Here is an 18,691-nt window from a genome sequence, read left to right as displayed (position 1 = left end):
AGTTGAGCGTGAACAAGAGGAAGGACGAGAGACGTGTGTGTGTGTGTGTGTACAGTATATCTGCGTGTGTGTTTGTATGGTACAGTGTGTGTGTGTGTGTAATTGCTTTTTTCCCCGTCCTGGTAAGTCCTATTTGAGCAGCTTCCTGGGAGGCAGTCTGACGTCCTCTGGTCAGGGAATTACTGTCTGAGAAGGATTAACGACTTCAAGGGTGTGTGTGTGTGTGTTTGTGTATGCATGTGCGATTGCGTCTTTGTGTGCCGCGTGTGTCCGTGATTGTGTCTTTCAGCGTGTGTGCGCAGACGTCAGCGTGCGTGCATCGTTTTCCTGGGCGCGCTGCAGGTGTGCGATTGTCTCTGGGTGCGTGCGCGTGCTGTGCTGGTGGGTACCATGGTCTGGAAGCAGGAGTGCAGCTGGGTGAGGAAGGGGGGCTTCCCAGCCAGGGCCAGGACCCTCTTCTCCACCATGGTGCACTCCACGTCGTCGTCCTGGATCACCACGTCCTTCTTCAGGATCTTGATGGCGTACAGCTCCTCCGTGCCCTTGCGCTCCGCCAGCATCACCTGGAGGGACACACACACGCACACAGGCCGCACATGTGCGTTCGACACAGAGAGATGGGATACCTGGGAGTGTGTGTTTTGAGTGAGTTTGAATGTGTGTGTGTATGGGCGCCTACACTACATGCAAGTGTGAAGCCCCCACCCGTATGTGTGTGTGTGTGTTTGTGCGTGTGCGTGTGCACGCCTGTGATAGAGTGGGTGTAAATAGAAGGTAGAGGACGATGGCCAGGGGGGGAGGAGAGAAGCAGATGAGAGGGAGAGAGAGAGAGAGAGAGAGAGAGAGAGAGAGAGAGAGAGAGAGAGAGAGAGAGAGAGAGAGAGAGAGAGAGAGAGGAGAGAGAGAGGGAGAGAGAGAGGGAGAGAGAGGGAGAGAGAGGGAGAGAGAGGAGAGAGAGAGAGGGAGAGAGAGGGAGAGAGAGAGAGAGAGAGAGAGAGAGAGAGAGAGAGAGAGAGAGGGAGGAGAGAGAGAGAGAGAGAGAGAGAGAGAGAGAGAGAGAGAGAGAGAGAGAGAGAGAGAGAGGGAGAGATTGGCAGCAGTCAAGCAATTCAGAAACATATTCTCCATAATCGAGAAATCTGGAAAAACATCTGCTCAGAATCAGGCCTCTAGGATACACATACGCGGGTGGGAGCTTTCACAACACGTTCTCTCTCCGTGGAGATGGGAGAGACTGACTAGAGTGAGTATGAGTGTATTTATGAGTTTCCAATGTCTCTGTGTTAGTATGTAGTAGTGCGTGTGTGTGTGTGTGAGATAGGGACAGTGGAAAGATGGAGGGGAGGAAGAAGGAGTAAATTGCTTCTTAGTTCTCCTTCAACAAGGTCAAAAAAAAACGTCCAAATCCAAAAGACAGAAACTTTCCAGTGTGTCTCCACTGTCCTTGTCTCTCTATACAACTCAGATTACGCATATGACTGTTATACCCTTGGTGTCCTTTACTCTGGTCTAACGTCATGTTTCTCTGTGGATCCTTAATGAAGCACTCACTACTGGAATGAGGAGTCTCTTCCCTATTGCCATCTCCTCAACCTTGTCAAGAAGTCCATGTGAGGAGAGAGGTTGGAGGAGACTTTGGTGTGGTTATAAATATGCAGCTGGGAAAACTAATGGGACTGGCAAGGTCTGGGATTCTACTGAGGCACAAACGGATAAAGAGACTCTAAAAGCAGAGAATTTAGAAGTGTCTCTCTCTGTGTGTATGTGTATGTGTGTGTGTGTGTGTGGGTCTCGGGGGTGTTTGTCTATGTGTCCTGTATGCGGGTCTGCAGTGAGTGGGTTTGTGTGTGAGAGTGCTTTTCCCCGACATGCCCATATGGTGACAGTGTGACTCTATGTAAATACAAACTCAGTAAAGTTGAGCTTCAGAGAGGACACCATCTGTTCTCATCCTCTGCACGCCCAGCCACAAGGACACATATTGGAGTAGCACATGTCAGCATTAGACATTGAAGTTGCTATGTCACAGGTAGACATTCCTATGTCATAATAAGAGGTTACTATGTCACAGGGACGAGGACAAGGAGGAAAACTCATTCTTAAGGAGACATGACAGTGTTATAAAAATCAATGTTCACGCCATAAAGCGATATCGCCATGTCATACATGCCCCAAGGAGACAAAAACATGTCTTAAGGAGACCTAATTATGCCATAAGGTGACATTACGGTGTCATAGGGAGGCATTATGATGTCATAAGGTGACATTACGATGTCAATAGGGAGGCATTAGGATGTCATAAGGAGGCATAACGGTGTCATGAGGAGACATGATCATTCCATGAGGAGGAATGATCGTGTCATAAGGAGGCATTACAGCGTCAAAGGAGACCTCGTCACGCCATAAAGAGACAGCTTAGCTTCTGAACAGGGCGTCTGCAGGTAGCCTGTGTCTAGGCAGCCATCCATAGTGCTGCATTAGGATGGACACTGTCTTGTGTCTAATGGCTTCTGCATTACCTTCAGTCGACACACAGGGAAAACACGTCGCCCCTGACCCAGGGATGCAGACAGATAGGTGTGTGTGTGTGTGTGTTGTTTGTTCAATATTCCAGTAATGATCAACTCTGTCTCTCCACACTGATGTATCCATATCGCTTTAAATGCCTGTTGCTATGGAAACAGCAGGCAGCCAGAACAGAGGTCTAGATAGACAATGCCGACTCTCTTTCCTCTCGCTCTCTACCTCTCTCTCCCTTTAGCGCTCTTGTCTTTTTCTCCCTCCATCTCATTCACTCTTTCTTCCTCGCACTCTTCTTCAACCTCCCTTTTCTCTCTCAGTCTGCTTCTCCATCCCTCCATTTATCCTCGTCTTTCTTAGAACCTTACCCATCTCGACCTTCTTTGCTCTGCTTGGCCAATCTCTCCCCCTCCGTCCCTCTCTCTCTGCCTCTCTCTTTCTCTCTCTCTCTCTCTCTCTCCTCTCCTCTCTCTCTCTCTCTCTCTCTCTCTCTCTCTCTCTCTCTCTCTCTCTCTCTCTCTCTCTCTCTGCTTCTTTCATTCATCTTTTCCTCCCGAGCCTGTCGCTCATTCTGTCCCTCATTCTCAGTCTTCACCCAGCTTTCAATTCCTCCTCACCCCCCCTGCCACTTCTACCCCCCTCCCCTCTCCGTCTCAGTGATATGACCATGTCCTTGTCTCTGAGCTGATGACCTGATTCCCCATTCAGACACACAGTCGGACCGAGAGGAGAGAGATGGGAAAGAAGGCGGGAGGAAGGTAGACAGAGAGGGAAGAAGGGGCGAAGGAGGAGAGGGAGAGAGAGAGGGAGGAGAGAGAGAGAGAGAGAGGGGGAGTGGAAGAGGGCAGAGCAGATGATGAGGGCACTCTAAGTGGGGAGGAGAGAAAGGGAGGGGACAGAGGGGTGTTGACACACACACACGCGCACTACAACAACACACACACATATGCAGGTTACCTTGCCGAAGCTGCCCTTGCCCAGCACCATGAGGAAGTTGAAGTCGCAGAGCTTGATGCGGTCTCGGTTGCCGTTCGAGTCAAACTTTGAGGCGGCGTTGGCGGACGAGCTCTCTGTGTTCTTGGTGCTCGGGCCAATCTTAGCTCTCTGCACAAGAGAACACAGTGACATCATCAGAATGGGACAGCACAGTTTCACCTTTAAAAAAAAAAGCCCTCCCATCCACACCTGCCAACTGCACAGTACATTTGGTTTAGTCTTCACCACACAAGGCCAGTTCAAACGTTGAGGATGGGGGTGAGGGGCGCCATTGAAACATTTAGGATAGTCAGTTTAAGTAGTGAACCCTGGTGAGCATTGAAATACAACACAGCGGACAGTGATGGCTCCTCCCATATTTGTAGGCTCTGAGAGATTCAGCTGCAGCACAGCCGTCAGAACGAATCCACCTTGACTCCTCTCAGGCTTTTCTCTGAGTGGAAGTTTGAGTTTGTCAGTTCAAACCACCCTTCTCCCCCCGGTGTCTGTGTGTGGGTGTGTGCGTGCGTGCGTGTGTGTTGCTATGTGTGAGAGGGAGAGTGATGTCAGTTTGACTCTTCTATCCTCTCCTCATCAATGGATAAAAGGCTCTATCTGTCTGTATCAGTAATACACACACACACACCACCCACCCCTCTTGTCTCAGTGTTGTGTGGGGTTTGTCTGCCTCCCTCCCTCCCTCCCTCCCTCTCCCACCCACCGCATTAACCACAAGCCAGCCTCCATTCTCTCTCTTTCTGAGTGTGTGTGGTGTGTGGTGGGGGTGGATTGACGTTCCCTTGTGTCCTTACTTAAAAAAAAGAAAAGAAAAGGTAATGTCACCCATGGCGTTGCGATGTTTGTGAGCCATTAGTGCGCATGGGACAGAGGCAGCAAGAGAGTGCATGTGTGTGTGTGTATGTGCGTACACGTATGTTGTGTGTGTGTACCTAATATGCACAGTGTACCGAACAATAATGAGGAGAGAAGCAATCGATGCAGGCTGCCTGCGTGTGTGGAGTACATGTAAGCTTATGTGTGTGTGTTGTGTGCGCATGTGCAGGTGTTTGTGTGTTTGTATATGCATACGTGAGTGAGTGTGAGAGAAAAAAGGGATGGGGTGAGATGGTGGGATACAGGTCATGCTACACAAGTGAATATCAATGCCTCTTCCTCCCTCCCTCTCTCTCTTCTCCTCCTCTCTTCCTCTCTCTCTCTTTCTCTCTCTCTCTCTCTTGCTCTCTTTCTCATTCTCTCTCCAGATTTAACACTTCTCTCCTCAGATAGCTTTGCCCTAGAGGTTGAGTGAATGTGTGTGTGTGTGTGTGTGTATGTGAGTGTGTGAGATAGCTGGCCCCTGGAGACAGAGTCTTGGAGAGAGTCTGAGGAAACAGTTCCACTGTGACCTTGACTAGAGGGAGCAGCAGCCTAGACCAGGGAGGGAGGGAGGGAGGGAGGGAGGGAGGGAGGGAGGGAGGGAGGGAGGGAGGGAGGGAGGGAGGGAGGGAGGGAGGGAGGAGGGAGGGAGGGAGGGGCGAAGGAAGAGGGAGGGGTGGAGGCGAGAGGAGGGGCAGACAGATAGAGACTGATAGACGGGCAGAGAGAGGGAGAATGAGCGAGTGAGGAAGGCAGAGAGGCGTAGAGGAGGGAGAGACAGACAAATAGATGGGGAGACAGAGATAGAGTGGGAAGCGAGGAGTGCTGAAACAGTGTGTTGCAGTGGGTGGCATAAGAGATGGATGGTTGGATAGATGGATAGAAGGATGGATGGATAAATGCTGTGACACCAGGGCTGGTTAGGGGGCAGCAGAGGAGAGATGGATGACAGCGAGGATGAGAGGATAGGAGGAGCACAGAGACGGGGCAGAGCTATCCCTTGCTGCCATGCCAAATGTGTTCATGAGTGAGACCTACCAACGGAGCTGGTCAGTCACACACAAAACACACACACGCACGTCTGGCTCCACAGCTTGTCGGACCGGATGGGAAGTGCGCCTGCCAAACGCTAAGAGCACACCCAAAGAGGCTCACACACACACAAACACATATGCACATAACACACACACACCTCAAACTTCTGGCCGGAGCTCCTCGTTGCCCTCCTCTCCCTCTGGGGGGCACGGGGACGTTGAAGTACTCTCCTTCCTCCTGAGACAACAATTTAAACCTGAGAGAGAGAGGGAGGGAGGGAGGGAGGGAGGGAGGGAGGGGGGGAGGGGGGGAGACAGAGAGAGAGAGAGAGAGAGAGAGAGAGAGAGAGAGAGAGAGAGAGAGAGAGAGAGAGAGAGAGAGAGAGAGGAAGAGGGGAGAGAGAGAGAGGGAGAGGGAGAGAGAGAGAGAGAGAGAGAGAGAGAGAGAGAGAGAGAGAGAGAGGGGGGGGGGGAGAGAGGGAGGGACAGAGTGGGAGGGACAGAGAGGGAGGGAGAGAGAATGTTAGCCAGTATTCTTATAAGAGAGACAGAAACCGCGTTAACGTAGATTCTTAGAGTTACTTTCAGAGACTTCAAGATTTCATCAAAGATTCACTGTATATTCGCGCGCAGTTCTCTCTAGTTAGTCAATATCTAGTTCAACATAGTTTGAGTCGTACGGTACTTAGAGCAGTACCATACTTTAGCAGAGTCCCAAACTCTAGTTAGTCAGGGGCAAGCATGGCATTAAACTAGTCTGCAACATCAGATACTCAGAGAACCGACATCCGACGTCTCTTCATGCCAGATTCTCATGACATCCACCTCTTCCTGCTTGCCCCATCCATCTCTTTCCATTCCCCCCTCCTCCTCGTCGTCTCTCTCTTCTCCCTTCAGTCGTCCTCTCATGTGTGGTCCCTGACGCCGCAAGGAGGCACGGGGCCTTTGGAGCTCCGCACAGATGGAGCAGGAACAGAAGAACACACACATTCTCTTGCGCTCTTTCTCACACACACACGCACAGACGCACACACATTGTGTCTCTCTTTCTCTCACAAACACACGCAAACTTCCCCCACACACACTGTCGCACACACGCACAAACTTCTTACACACACACACACACAGAGACGATATCAGATTTTTTATGGCATCGCACCCACTCCACCTCAAATGCTGGCATCTCATTAAAAAGCTCGACATGGTCGTGTCAGCAATATGAGAGAGAAAGAGAGAGAGAGAGAGACAGAGGGAATGACAGCGAGAAAGAAAGGGAGGAGTAGAGAGGTGCAGGGATGCACTGGCACTGAGCTGCAGTAGGACGATAAGGAGGGGGGTTTCTCCTGCAGGGTAGAGAGGAGGTGGTCAAAGACAGGAGGAGAGGAACAGGAGGAGAGGGGAATAGAGAAAGTGGGAAAGAAAACAGAGGAGGGAGGAGTAGAGGAGGAGGTCAGAGAGAGTAGAGGAGGTCAGAGATTGGAGAGGAGGAGGGGGGAGGCTGCGAGAGGAGCAGAAAAGGGAGGTGATTCTCCGGCAGAGCGGTGGTGCCAAGTCGCCACCAGTCACCCCCCCCCCCCACACACACACACATCTCAACACTCACAGCCTGTATGGCGTACCACCCCTCATCCCCTCCCCTCCTCCCGTCACCCCACCACCCCTCATCCCCTCCTCCCGTCACCCCACCACCCCTCATCCCCTCCTCCCGTCACCCCACCACCCCTCATCCCCTCCTCCCGTCACCCCACCACCCCTCATCCCCTCCTCCCGTCACCCCCCCCACCCCTCATCCCCTCCCCTCCTCCCTTCACCCCACCACCCCTCATCCCCTCCCCTCCTCGCTCCACCACCCCTCATGTCCCCCTCTCTTCTCTCTCCTCCCCACCACCCCCCATGTCCCCTCCTCCCTCGTCTCACCATCCTTCCACGCCCTGCTTCTGCAGCTCGGAGATGCCGAAGGACAGAGAGCCCATAAAGTCGTTCCTGGAGGTCAGGTCCCAGTCCCAGATCTCCACAGACAGGCGACGGTCCTTATCAGACTCCTTCAGGTTACTGCGGGACAGAGGAGAGGAAGGAGAGAGGGATGTGAGGGGGAGGTGGAGAGGAAGCAGGGCAGGATAGAGGGAGTGTGAGGGGAGGGAGGGAGAGAGAGAGAGAGATCGAGAAATGAAACGGAGACAGGAAAAGGGGGGGAGACGATATAAACCTGTCATCATGTAACATGTCATAAGGTGACAAGCCTTTACTTCGCTTAAGATGCTGTGGAGAGGTCCAGACTTACAATTTGAAGGTTTCGTTCCAGGTGGGGTTGAGGCAGCACTTGATGGTCTTGGTCTTCTGCTTACTCTCACTCTTGGGGTCTGGGATCAGCTTGAGCTTCACGTAGGGGTCCGACAGGCCATTAGGGTCCATAGGAACCAGGTTCCTACCCTCCCCGACTAGTGGGAGGGAGAGAGAGGGGGGTGGGGGGGGGGAGAGAGTGGGAGGGATGGGGAGAGAGGGGGGGGGGAGAAAGGGGGAGGGAGAAGTAGAGAGACAGTAGAGCAGAGAGGCCAGGGCTTCTGGTCTGTCATGTGTACACACACTCATATGTATGTGGCGAGATGAAGGTTGCCAGTTCCAACACTAATCTCCTTTTGTGTCTTGCTCTTAAGGCAGTGTTATTGGATTCTGGTAGCGTACCTCTCCTGTGAGAGGGCTGTGTGCGATGTGTGTGTGTGTGTGTGCCTGAGTGTGTGTGTGTCCTGTGTGAAAGGCCAAGAAGGCAGCAGACCAACTGCCTCTGGTAATTGGATGTGACCTAAGAACTTGACCAGCAACAACAATTATTCACACAATCACACACACCATACACACACACACACACGTACACACTCACACACATAGCAATACACTCGAGTTCCTGAACACATTGTGTAACACGCACACCGGCACACGGACATACAGTGCCCTCCAAAAGTATTGGAACAGTGAGGCCAATTCCTTTATTTTTGCTGTAGACTGAAAACATTTGGGCTTGACATCAAACGATGAATGTGAAACCAGAGATCAACGTTTCAGCTTTTATTTCCAGGTATTTACATCAGGATCTGATGCACAAATTAGAAAATATCACCTTTTTGTTCGAACCCACCCATTTGTCACGTGAGCAAAAGTATTGGAACATGTGACTGACAGGTGTGTTTTGTTGCCCAGGTGTGTCCTATTACATACATTATTCAATCAATAAATACCACTGAATGTCTACACTCAGGTTCAGATTGGGTAAGATAGGTTTTGTCTATGCAGACTGTATTCAGAGGTGAAAACAACATGAAAACCAGAGCGCTGTCTTTGGGTGAAAAACAAGCAATTGTGAGTCTTAGAGAAGATGGAAAATCAATCAGAGCCATTGCAGAAACATTGGCCATAGCCAGTACAACCATTTGGAATGTCCTGAAGAAGAAGAAAACTACTGGTGTACTAAGTAACAGACGTCGAACAGGTAGACCAAGGAAAACATCAGCAGTTGATGACAGAAACATTGTGAGAGCTGTAAAGAAAGACCCTAAAACAACTGTTAGTGAGATCAGCAACAACTTCCAGATGGCAGGAGTGAAGGTATCACTATCTACTGTTCGCAGAAGACTTCATGAACAAAAGTACAAGGGCTACACCAGAAGATGCAAACCACTCATTAGCAAGAAGAATAGGAAGGCCAGGCTGGAATTTGCCAAAAAGTACAGAGATGAACCTCAAAAATTCTGGGACAAAGTTTTATGGACTGATGAGACAAAGATTAACTTTTACCAAAGTGATGGAAAGGCTAAAGTTTGGAGAAAGAAAGGAACTGCTCATGATCCCAAACACACAAGCTCATCTGTGAAACACGGTGGAGGTAATGTCATGGCTTGGGCTTGCATGGCTTCTTCTGGGACGGGATCATTAATCTTCATTGAGGATGTAACACATGATGGCAGCAGCAAAATGAACTCGGAAGTCTACAGAAACATTTTGTCTGCCAATTTAAGGAAAGATGCAACCAAACTGATTGGCAGAGCCTTCATCATGCAGCAAGATAACGACCCAAAACACACTGCCAAAACAACAAAGGAGTTCATCAGGGGCAAGAAATGGAAGGTATTAGACTGGCCAAGTCAATCTCCAGACTTAAACCCTATAGAGCATGCATTTTACCTGCTTAAGAGGAGACTGAAGGGAGGAACCCCACAAAACAAACAACAACTGAAAGAGGCTGCAGTGAAAGCCTGGGAAAGCATCAAAAAGGAAGAATGCAAAAGTTTGGTGACGTCAATGGGTCACAGACTTGCTGCAGTTATTGAAAGCAAAGGATTTGCAACTAAATATTAAGTCTTATTCACTTAAATATGTTTTAAGTATATCTGTTCCAATACTTTTGATCACATGACAAATGGGTGGATTCAAACAAAATGTGATATTTTCTTAGTTGTGCATCAGATCCTGATGTAAATACCTGGAAATAAAAGCTGAAACGTTGATCTCTGGTCTCACGTTCATTATTTGATGTCAAGCCCAAATGTTTTCAGTCTACAGCAAAAATAAAGGAATTCGCCTCACTGTTCCAATACTTTTGGAGGGCACTGTATATACAGCAGCACACATAGTTTCACACACACAAACACACACACACACAGACAAAGGACATGTTCTCAGTACAGGGCTTGACGTAACTCAATAATGAATGTGCATAATGGTGGCGTGCAGGAGACATGACAGGTAAAGACTGAGAGACAGACGTAGAAGGGAAGTGCCATGAACTACCAGTCTGAACCAACCTGTTCCATTAATATTACATACAGCGTGTTCAACTGACCAGCAACTACAAGTGGGCTGACAGTAGGGAGCTAAAGACCGACAGCAGAGGGACTTGTGTCCCCTGAGCCACGAAAGGCTCCTTGACTATGAACAGAGTTCAATGGAAGGCCTCTATTTACAGTTAATCCAGGTATATAGTGTAGTTAAGGCCTTACTCTGTTTAGTTAAGGACTAAATGACTAGTTTAGTCGAGGTATTAGCCTGTGTCCAGGACCTGTGTCCACAGTGTAGTGATATTATCTTTTAATTAAAAGACATGTTTCATAATGGCTTGTCAGTCGGAACACATAGCAGTGTCAATACCAATTAATGTTTTAGTTGGATTCAGAAAAGAACTAGTAATGAATCTCTAAAAGAACACTTCTTCATAGTGAAAGGGATGATAATGGCACCACACTTCCCCCTGTGGACAGATGTCAGTACTGCACCCCAGTGGCCATTCTCTACATCCTGTGAGTGACAGCCCATTTAGTGATTTTCCGCATGTGACTGTGTGATTTTTTCAGCAACAAAAAAAAGAGTTTGGGAGAGTCTCTACAGAGAGTACATGTCTTGCCTGTAACTATCTTTCTGGTTTCAATTCCTTTGGCAACAATTATCGGCAACTGCTAGAAGCATGACTGACTTAGAAGAGAGATGACACTGTGAAACTTGGATTTATGGTAAAAAAGGACCCCTACCACTTTATCTGACTATCTATCCCTATCTCGCACTCTCTCTCTTTCTCTCTCTTTCTCCCATCCATCCCTCACACTCTCTCCCCTCAATCTCTGTTATTAGCTTATCAGGAGCGTGGGAACATAGGCTCAGAAAAGGTCCTCAGACAGCATCTGTCCCAGAGGCCAGAAACAGACAGAGAGCTTTACTGCCAGAGGCATATTGCGGTACTACAGCAGCAGGAATCCTGGCTGCACTGTAAGCGCTCCACCACTAGACAGAGACAGAGACTGATTTCCACAGACATCCTCTATCTATAGCAGCTCGATGCAATACACATGATGCCAGTTTGAGAAGCCTGGGGAAATGCTTATGTATAGTCAATACTGGGTGCATATGCTGCTGTACCATTTTTATTTGTGTGTGCCTCTGTGTGTTTCTTTGTGAGAGTGCCCCAGGATTATTCCATGTATACTGTGTGTGTGTGTACTCACTGGTGACGGTCAGGACGTTGTTGACGATCTGGGCGGTGATCTGCAGGCGTCCCCTCCTCTCAGTGTGGTCTGTCCCACACAGACTGGGGACGTTGGCAACACACCGCTTGTGGATGTTCATCATACAGTCTATAACAAAGACACGCACGTTATACATGTATACACCCCCTGGCAAACACACACACCTGCACTCTCACACACACACACACAGTGTACGTACGGTCACATCTCATTCCCTGGTGTAGGAGTCCGTAGAGCAGGGATCCGCAGTGGTCACAGAAGGTCGGGCTGGAGTAGGTGTGAACTTTGAACTTGTGCTTGGCTCTGGGGTCCTGCAGAGTAAGTAAGTATGTAAGTAAGTAAGACTTTATTTATATAGCACATTTCATACAAGAATTGCAGCTCAAGGTGCTTAAGAGAGAGGCAGTTACACGTTACACCGTGTGGAGACGCGAGCCTCCTTGCGAACAGATCCCCCACAATGGGCCCAGCTGAGAAACACTGCCAATGATTCGCTTTTGTGGAACCTCTCCTTGGGACTGCAACTTTACCCTTTTCCCCACTCCCCCCATCATGATAATGCCCCCTCTCTCTCTCTCCCCCACTCTAACTACTCCCCTCATCTCTCATCCTCCATCCTCCTATTCCTTTATCACTCCTCCTGTAGGCCCTCCTCTTTCCAATTCTTTTCTCCCCCCCCCCTTTATCTCTCTCGACAGTCTTTCCTCTCCTCTCTTCCTTTGTGAAGGACCTCTTGTGTTCAGCCAATCTAACATTCATAATTCATTCACTGGCTTTAATAGGTGTGTGTGTGTGTGTGTTTGAATACTGAGGAAACCGATCAGATATGCTTCAACAGTGCTCAATGCTGTGTACACCTAACAATGAGTATAAAGGACTCATCTGCATAACGGTGTGTGTGTTTGTGTGTGCGCGCGCGCGTGTGGGTGTATTGAAAGTGTGTGCTCACGTTTGCGTGCGTGTGGGGGTGTGTGTGTAGGAGTGTGTGTGTGTGTTTATGTAATCATATACAAAATCACCCTAGCACGCAGCTCAGCACAGCTAGTCCCCACAGAACAGTTACAAGGCAAGGCCAGGTGAGGGGTTACAAGAGTCTACTTACACTATACTGGCTCACACACACACAGTGGCTCACACACACACACACACGAGCGGTGTCTTTTTCCTGTCAGACCAGTGCTCACAGATCAACGGCAACAGACCAGGCAGACACAGCTGACTCCATCTGGAGCCTCCAGGCAGCTGAGCCATTTAGAGTAGAGTCACAGAGTCACAGAGTCACAGAGTCACAGAGTCACAGAGTCACAGAGTCACAGAGTCACAGAGTAGAGTCATAGAGTAGAGTCAGAGTAGAGTCACAGAGTAGAGTCAAAGTCACAGAGTAGAGTCACAGAGTAGAGTCACAGAGTAGAGGCACAGAGCAGAGTCACAGAGTCCAGTCACAGAGTAGAGTCACAGAGTAGAGACACAGAGTCACAGAGTACAATCACAGAGTAGAGGCACAGAGTAGAGTCACAGAGTAGAGTCACAGAGTAGTCAGAGTAGAGTCACAGAGTAGAAGCACAGAGTCACAGAGTAGAGTCAGAGTAGAATCACAGAGGAGAGTCAGAGTAGAGTCAGACTAGAGTCACAGAGTAGAGTCAGAGTAGAGGGACAGAGGCACCACATGGAAGTCAGATGAAAGTTTGTGTTTATGCAACAGTTAACAGTTTAGCATTTGCTCGTAAGCATTTGCTTATTGTCCTTATCAAGCAGCTGTCATGTACCTAGGGCTGCTGTTGCTAGCTCTGGTTCCTAGCTGTTACTAGCTCTGGTTCCTAGCTGTTGCTAGCTCTGGTTCCTAGCTCTCGGATGATACACAACCAGGGGTTGTGGCCACGGCCAACATTGGTCAGAGAATGGCCACCCTGCTGCCCCCCCCCCCCCCCCCAACCTCACGGCACGGCAAAAAAAAAACTAACAAAAAAAACCCTCCTGAACAGAAATGGTATAAAGCTGACATAAATGCATTAGTATTTTTTTATGTAATTTGTCACTTACGCTACAACCCCCATATTCGCAACATGTTGGGCCACACCCCCATCAACAGCGCAAGACACAAACCAACGTGCCTGAATTCTGACAGCGCTTCAATGGAGACTAACCAGTGGATACCGTTAGAAAACTGCTGCTCTGAGTGATGCGGTGTGTGAGTTCTAAAATAGTAGTTTTTAACAATCAAGTGCCACCCCAAATAAAAGACTGGCCAGAGCTGCCCCCCCCAGGAATAATGTCCTGGCTACGCCCCTGTACACAACCAGCAGCTTGCCATTCACAGGGGTCAGGTCAAATATAGATTAATGTTTGCATTTGGCATGCCTCAGGCAGTAATGCTGTAACAGGTCAACACAATGGAAATGTAGCCTGAGGTTTTGAAAGAGAGGAACAGACCTCCGGTAAGTGGGGGTGGGGGGGGGGGTAGTTATGTACAGCTGCTCTGGTTCTTCTCAGTAGTAACTCAAACTAAACTAAAGTGCAAGTAAGTAGGGCGTGAATGCAAATTGGTTATTTGCGGCCCTGTTACAGCTTGTGTGTGAGAGAGTGAGAAAAAGAAGTAGATGAACAGAGAGTGTGTATGTGTGTGTGGGTATGTTATTTCTGTCTTCAGAAACACCTGCAGACAGACATGGATGGATGGACATTCATAAATGCAGGAATTGTGGGTAATGCTTGTTTCAGCGGTTGACTACACACACACGCGCCAACAGTGAGGCCTCGCTGTGTCAGTGGTTAACTAGTCATGTCAATCTTGCTATCTTCACACACATCCCTGTCAGGCCAACCCGCTGCGAGCATAGAGCCTTAAACCTCAATGTTCACAGTCTTACACTGGAGATAACTCAAGACACAAAGCCATGTGTTCACTATGAAGACACTAATTAAGATGATAATATCGTTCATGTTTTTTTTTATGTCTGTGCTTTTGTTTTGCCTTTCTATGGGTGTCCAATGGTGTTTGTTGTTCTTCGCTGACCTGTCCCCGAGGCTACTCTGACCTCTGTGGCTTGAAGTGTCCTGAGGCAGATAGAGGGGGACAGAGGTAGATAGAGGGGGACAGAGGTAGATAGAGGGGGACTGAGGCAGATAGAGGGGGACAGAGGCAGATAGAGGGGGACAGAGGCAGATAGAGGGGAACTGAGGCAGATAGAGGGGGACTGAGGCAGATAGAGGGGGACTGAGGCAGATAGAGGGGGACTGAGGCAGATAGAGGGGGACTGAGGCAGATGGAGGGGGACTGAGGCAGATAGAGGGGGACGGAGGCAGATAGAGGGGGACTGAGGCCCAGAATGGCTGTCCTGTTCTGGGAACAGGGCTGAGGCTGCTGCAGTTACATCATGGATCCCAAGGTGCTCAGAACAGCAGGATAGGAGGGGGCGGCTTTGTGTGTGTGCGCGAGAGATGTGTAGTGTGTGTGTGTGTGTTGGTAGGATGGGGGAGGCTGCCTACCTGGACCATGCTATTAGCAGCAATCAATCTGCCTCCCCAGATATCAATATATATATGGTTCTTGTAAAAATGATGCAGTATATGCACACTCCCCCCTTCCTCCAATCACTCTCCTCACTGGCCAAAGCAGTTCATGAATACACTCATATATAGATATTATAATGTCCTGTTCTGAGCCAAAGGCTATCCCCAAAGCTACCAGGTGGCTGAGTGTCAGAATCAGCCCGTTGAACCATCAGGTATAGTTAGTTGTGTGTGCGTCAATGTGTGGTGTGTGAGTGTGTGTGTGGTGTGTGAGTGTGTGTTAGTGTATGTGTGCGCGCGGATGTGGGGAGATGGGTGTCACGAGATATTTATAGAGCTCCCGTCTAATCAGGAACGGCGTGGGTGGCATCCATGACCAAACCACCGGGAACACGGGAGCGAGAGAGAGGGGGAGCGAGAGAGTAGAACGAAGGTTAAAATCTTACCAAATGGAGAGTGAGATAGTGAGGTAGTGAGGTAGTGAGGTAGCAAGGGAGTGAGACAGTGAGTGAGAGGGTGAGGGAGTGAGAGAGAGTGAGGGGGAGAAAGGAGGATCATGGGAATTCCTCTGCTTATTTCCCATCCTTCTCTCCAGCGTTAGCCCGTTTACTATCAAACCCTCTATCAAGTAGGATGCATTCTACGAAATGGATCTTTCAACAATAACTAAGAAAGAACATAAGCCTATAACCCTGTCAGTCTAGACCCTGATGTCTCCTGTCTGTGTGTATTTACACACGGTAGAATTCTGTATTCTGCCTCTAGTGTACTGACAGGCCTTGATGTTCTGTTTGGTTTGAGTGGGGGTTGAGTGGGTGTGTGTGTGTGTGTGTGTGTATAGGTGGGCGGATGGGTGGGTGGGTGTTTCTGTCGATTGATATTGGCTTTGCGCGGGTGTGTGTGTGTGTGGGGGGGGGGGGGGGGGGAGGGGCGCTGGATGAAGGAAGAATATCTAATCAGATTTAAGATGGGGGTGGGGAGGAGAGGCTGCCTCAGATAACTGTAGCGACGACAACCAACCAGATCGCAGGATCTCTCAGCGATAGCAAGACAGTGACACATGATGGAGAAAACAAAGAGAGACAAAAATTGAATTGAATGAAATTAAGTCCAGTAATCACCACAGCCTTTATAAATGGAACAGCTGGGCATCAAACGATGAGGGAAAAGACATGCCGAAGATGAGGCGACTGTCCTAGGTCAATAAACATGCACACTAAACTACTTCACGAGTCTTCCTGTCTGAAACAAACAAATTCCCCAAGCAGACTCAACTGCAATCTGGAGAGAGATGACAAACTGGAATAAAAATTTGGCGTCAAGTTCCGTGACCACTAAGTTTAGACCTGTATTTCGCAACAGAATATTTTAAAAATCAAACAGAGGATGTCCGTGGTCCCTGTGGGAGGTTGAGACAGAAACGTACTTCCTCCTTAGTGTGAAAAGTTGTCCATACTTTGGCTCAAAATGGATCAAAAGTTTTTAAGCTATTTACTGACTTTCAAATTAGAAGTCATATTAATAGGCAAGACAGCCCCCCCTGGAGAGGTCAATATCTGTGCTTGCCTTCACCTGAAAGACACCGAGAGATTACGCCGAGAATTTACATGGTGTGGCATATATCCTGTTCTCACTTGATAACCCATCATCTGTTTCATTTCACCCTAGCGTTTCATTTCACCCTAAGGCTGTTATTGAAATACATTTCGTTTCCTCGGACCTTGGAAGAGACACACACACACACACATCTAGACACACATGACACTCTGCCCTGGCCATATGGATACGCCCACCAGCTAACTAATTTCATATGCTGCTGCTGTAGCTTCCCACCAACAGTGTTTAATATGCCTGCGCTTTCCTTTCCCTCACCCATCTCAGAACAGATCCTTCTAGATCAACTAATCTTCAGTCTCTCATGTTCATTTATCTACTCTGCTATGTATTATATACTGTGTATACTATATATAATATACAATTGTGTGAATAGGATAGACCGAGTCTCCAGGACAACTGATCCTAGAGCAGTTCTTAGAAGGTCTGTACAGTATGTAGGAGTCGCTTTCTCACCCCCTCCCTAGAGGCTGAGCTGTGATCTGTGTTCCTGCAGGGAGGGGAGGGGGAGGGGAGGGTATAAATGTAGGTTTCATCCCAACCTCAACACAGTCTCGAGCCAACAGAGCTCATTAGCCCACTTCTATAATTGCCGTGCAAATGTCCCCTGCTTTTTAAAATACATATCTGACATGCTGGGAGGAGGCAGAGAGAGAAGCAGGGGAAGAGAGGGAGGAAAAGAGAGAACGAGAGAGAAGTAATGGGGAGGGGAAGAGGGTAACGAAAGAGAGAAAGACTAGAAAGAGAGATGAAGAGTAAGAGAGAGGGGGTAGCGAGGGAGAAAAAGATAGAAGGATAGAAGAGACTAGAAAGACTAGAAATAAAGATTAGAGAGAAAGGATAGATGGAGATCAAGAGCGAGCGAAAGACTAGAAAGTGAGAGAGAGATGGAGATCAAGAAAGAGAATGAAAGACAGATATATTGAGTCTGTGTCAGCCGCCGGGTCTATTTGCACCTGTCGGCAGTCTCCCTGCAGGAAGTGCAGTTTCCCGCCCCAGCACACAGGGACCAGGGTCACAGAGTCACACACTCATTAGGAAAGTGACATTGCAATGGGCGGGGCCCATAATCAAGAGCCGGGGTCCCTGAGGCAAAGACGTATTTAAATAGGGGTTAAATATAACTTAATGATGAAGGGAGAGAGGGAGGGGCTGAGGCAGTATGGGATGGAGGGGTAGGAATTTTGTAGAACCAAAAATCTGTGTTTTTCCTTTGTCATAACCCCATTAGAATAGAACGGATGGAGGAAAACCGGAGGGAGGGAGGTTAAGAGGGAGGGAGGGACTGGTGGCAGGTGATTGGAGGGAGAGAGCGGAGAGAGGGAGGGAGGGAAGGAAGCAGGCTCTACAAGTAGCCGTAGAAGGAAGGATGAGTGCTTGAGAGTGTGGAGGGCCCTCCAGAGGGAGAAGGGGGCACCTTGAGGGCCCTGAGGAAGGAGGAGAGGCTGGAGGGGACGTCCTGTGGGTGCAGCTCAGGGATGACAGGGCCCCTCCAGACTGTCTGGGACCATAGTCTGGTCTAGCTTCATCAGGGGACCCTCCCATCGTCTTAGGTACACAGAGACTGTATTTGGACTCAGGATGGGGGTTATGAGTGGGGGTATAGACTCATGTTCAAGAATTCAAACTGATGCACTACGGTATACTTGAGTGAAAATATCAAATTGACATGATTTAACCACAAAAGGTCTACATGTGATTGAAATGGGATATTCACAGCCAATTTATATTTTATGTCTACCATGTATTATTAATGTTTTTCATTGTACAGCACCGTGTAACTTTATGTTTTTTGTCATAAATAACGTTTATTTACTTACTACGAGTGAAAAAGGTCTGCATGCGATTGACGTGGTCTAATCACACATGCATGAAAAGGTCTACACGCGATCAGCATGATTGAACCACATGTGTGTGAAGAGGTCTCCACATGCAGCAGAGGAAAGGATACTCACATCTGACGCAGGTCCCTTATCAGCACCCGGGCAGCAGAAGGTGACAAACTCATGGCAACGCTTGTGTACCACAAAACAACACACTGTGGATGGAGAGGGGGGAGGGGCAGACAGACAGAAAGAGAGAGAGAGAGAGAGAGAGAGAGAGAGAGAGAGAGAGAGAGAGAGAGAGGGGCAGGAAAGAGAAAAGGAGGGTCAG

General features: G+C 48.8%; 1 protein-coding gene across 1 annotated transcript in view; it reads right to left on the bottom strand.

Annotated features, from left to right (window-relative positions):
• Window positions 1-18,691, bottom strand: part of prkcbb (protein kinase C, beta b) — a 43,739-nt gene that overhangs the window by 12,833 nt on the left and 12,215 nt on the right. Inside the window, 9 exon segments of the mRNA XM_047037385.1 lie at window positions 390-563; window positions 3,478-3,624; window positions 5,571-5,612; window positions 5,614-5,662; window positions 7,323-7,457; window positions 7,687-7,843; window positions 11,393-11,521; window positions 11,613-11,724; window positions 18,493-18,575. Coding sequence (XP_046893341.1) covers window positions 390-563; window positions 3,478-3,624; window positions 5,571-5,612; window positions 5,614-5,662; window positions 7,323-7,457; window positions 7,687-7,843; window positions 11,393-11,521; window positions 11,613-11,724; window positions 18,493-18,575 — 1,028 coding nt within the window.

This window comes from Hypomesus transpacificus, chromosome 17, assembly GCF_021917145.1.
Source record: "Hypomesus transpacificus isolate Combined female chromosome 17, fHypTra1, whole genome shotgun sequence".
Lineage (NCBI taxonomy): Eukaryota > Metazoa > Chordata > Actinopteri > Osmeriformes > Osmeridae > Hypomesus > Hypomesus transpacificus.
Note: the sequence above shows the minus strand (reverse complement) of the source record. Positions and strands in the feature narration are given on the sequence as shown.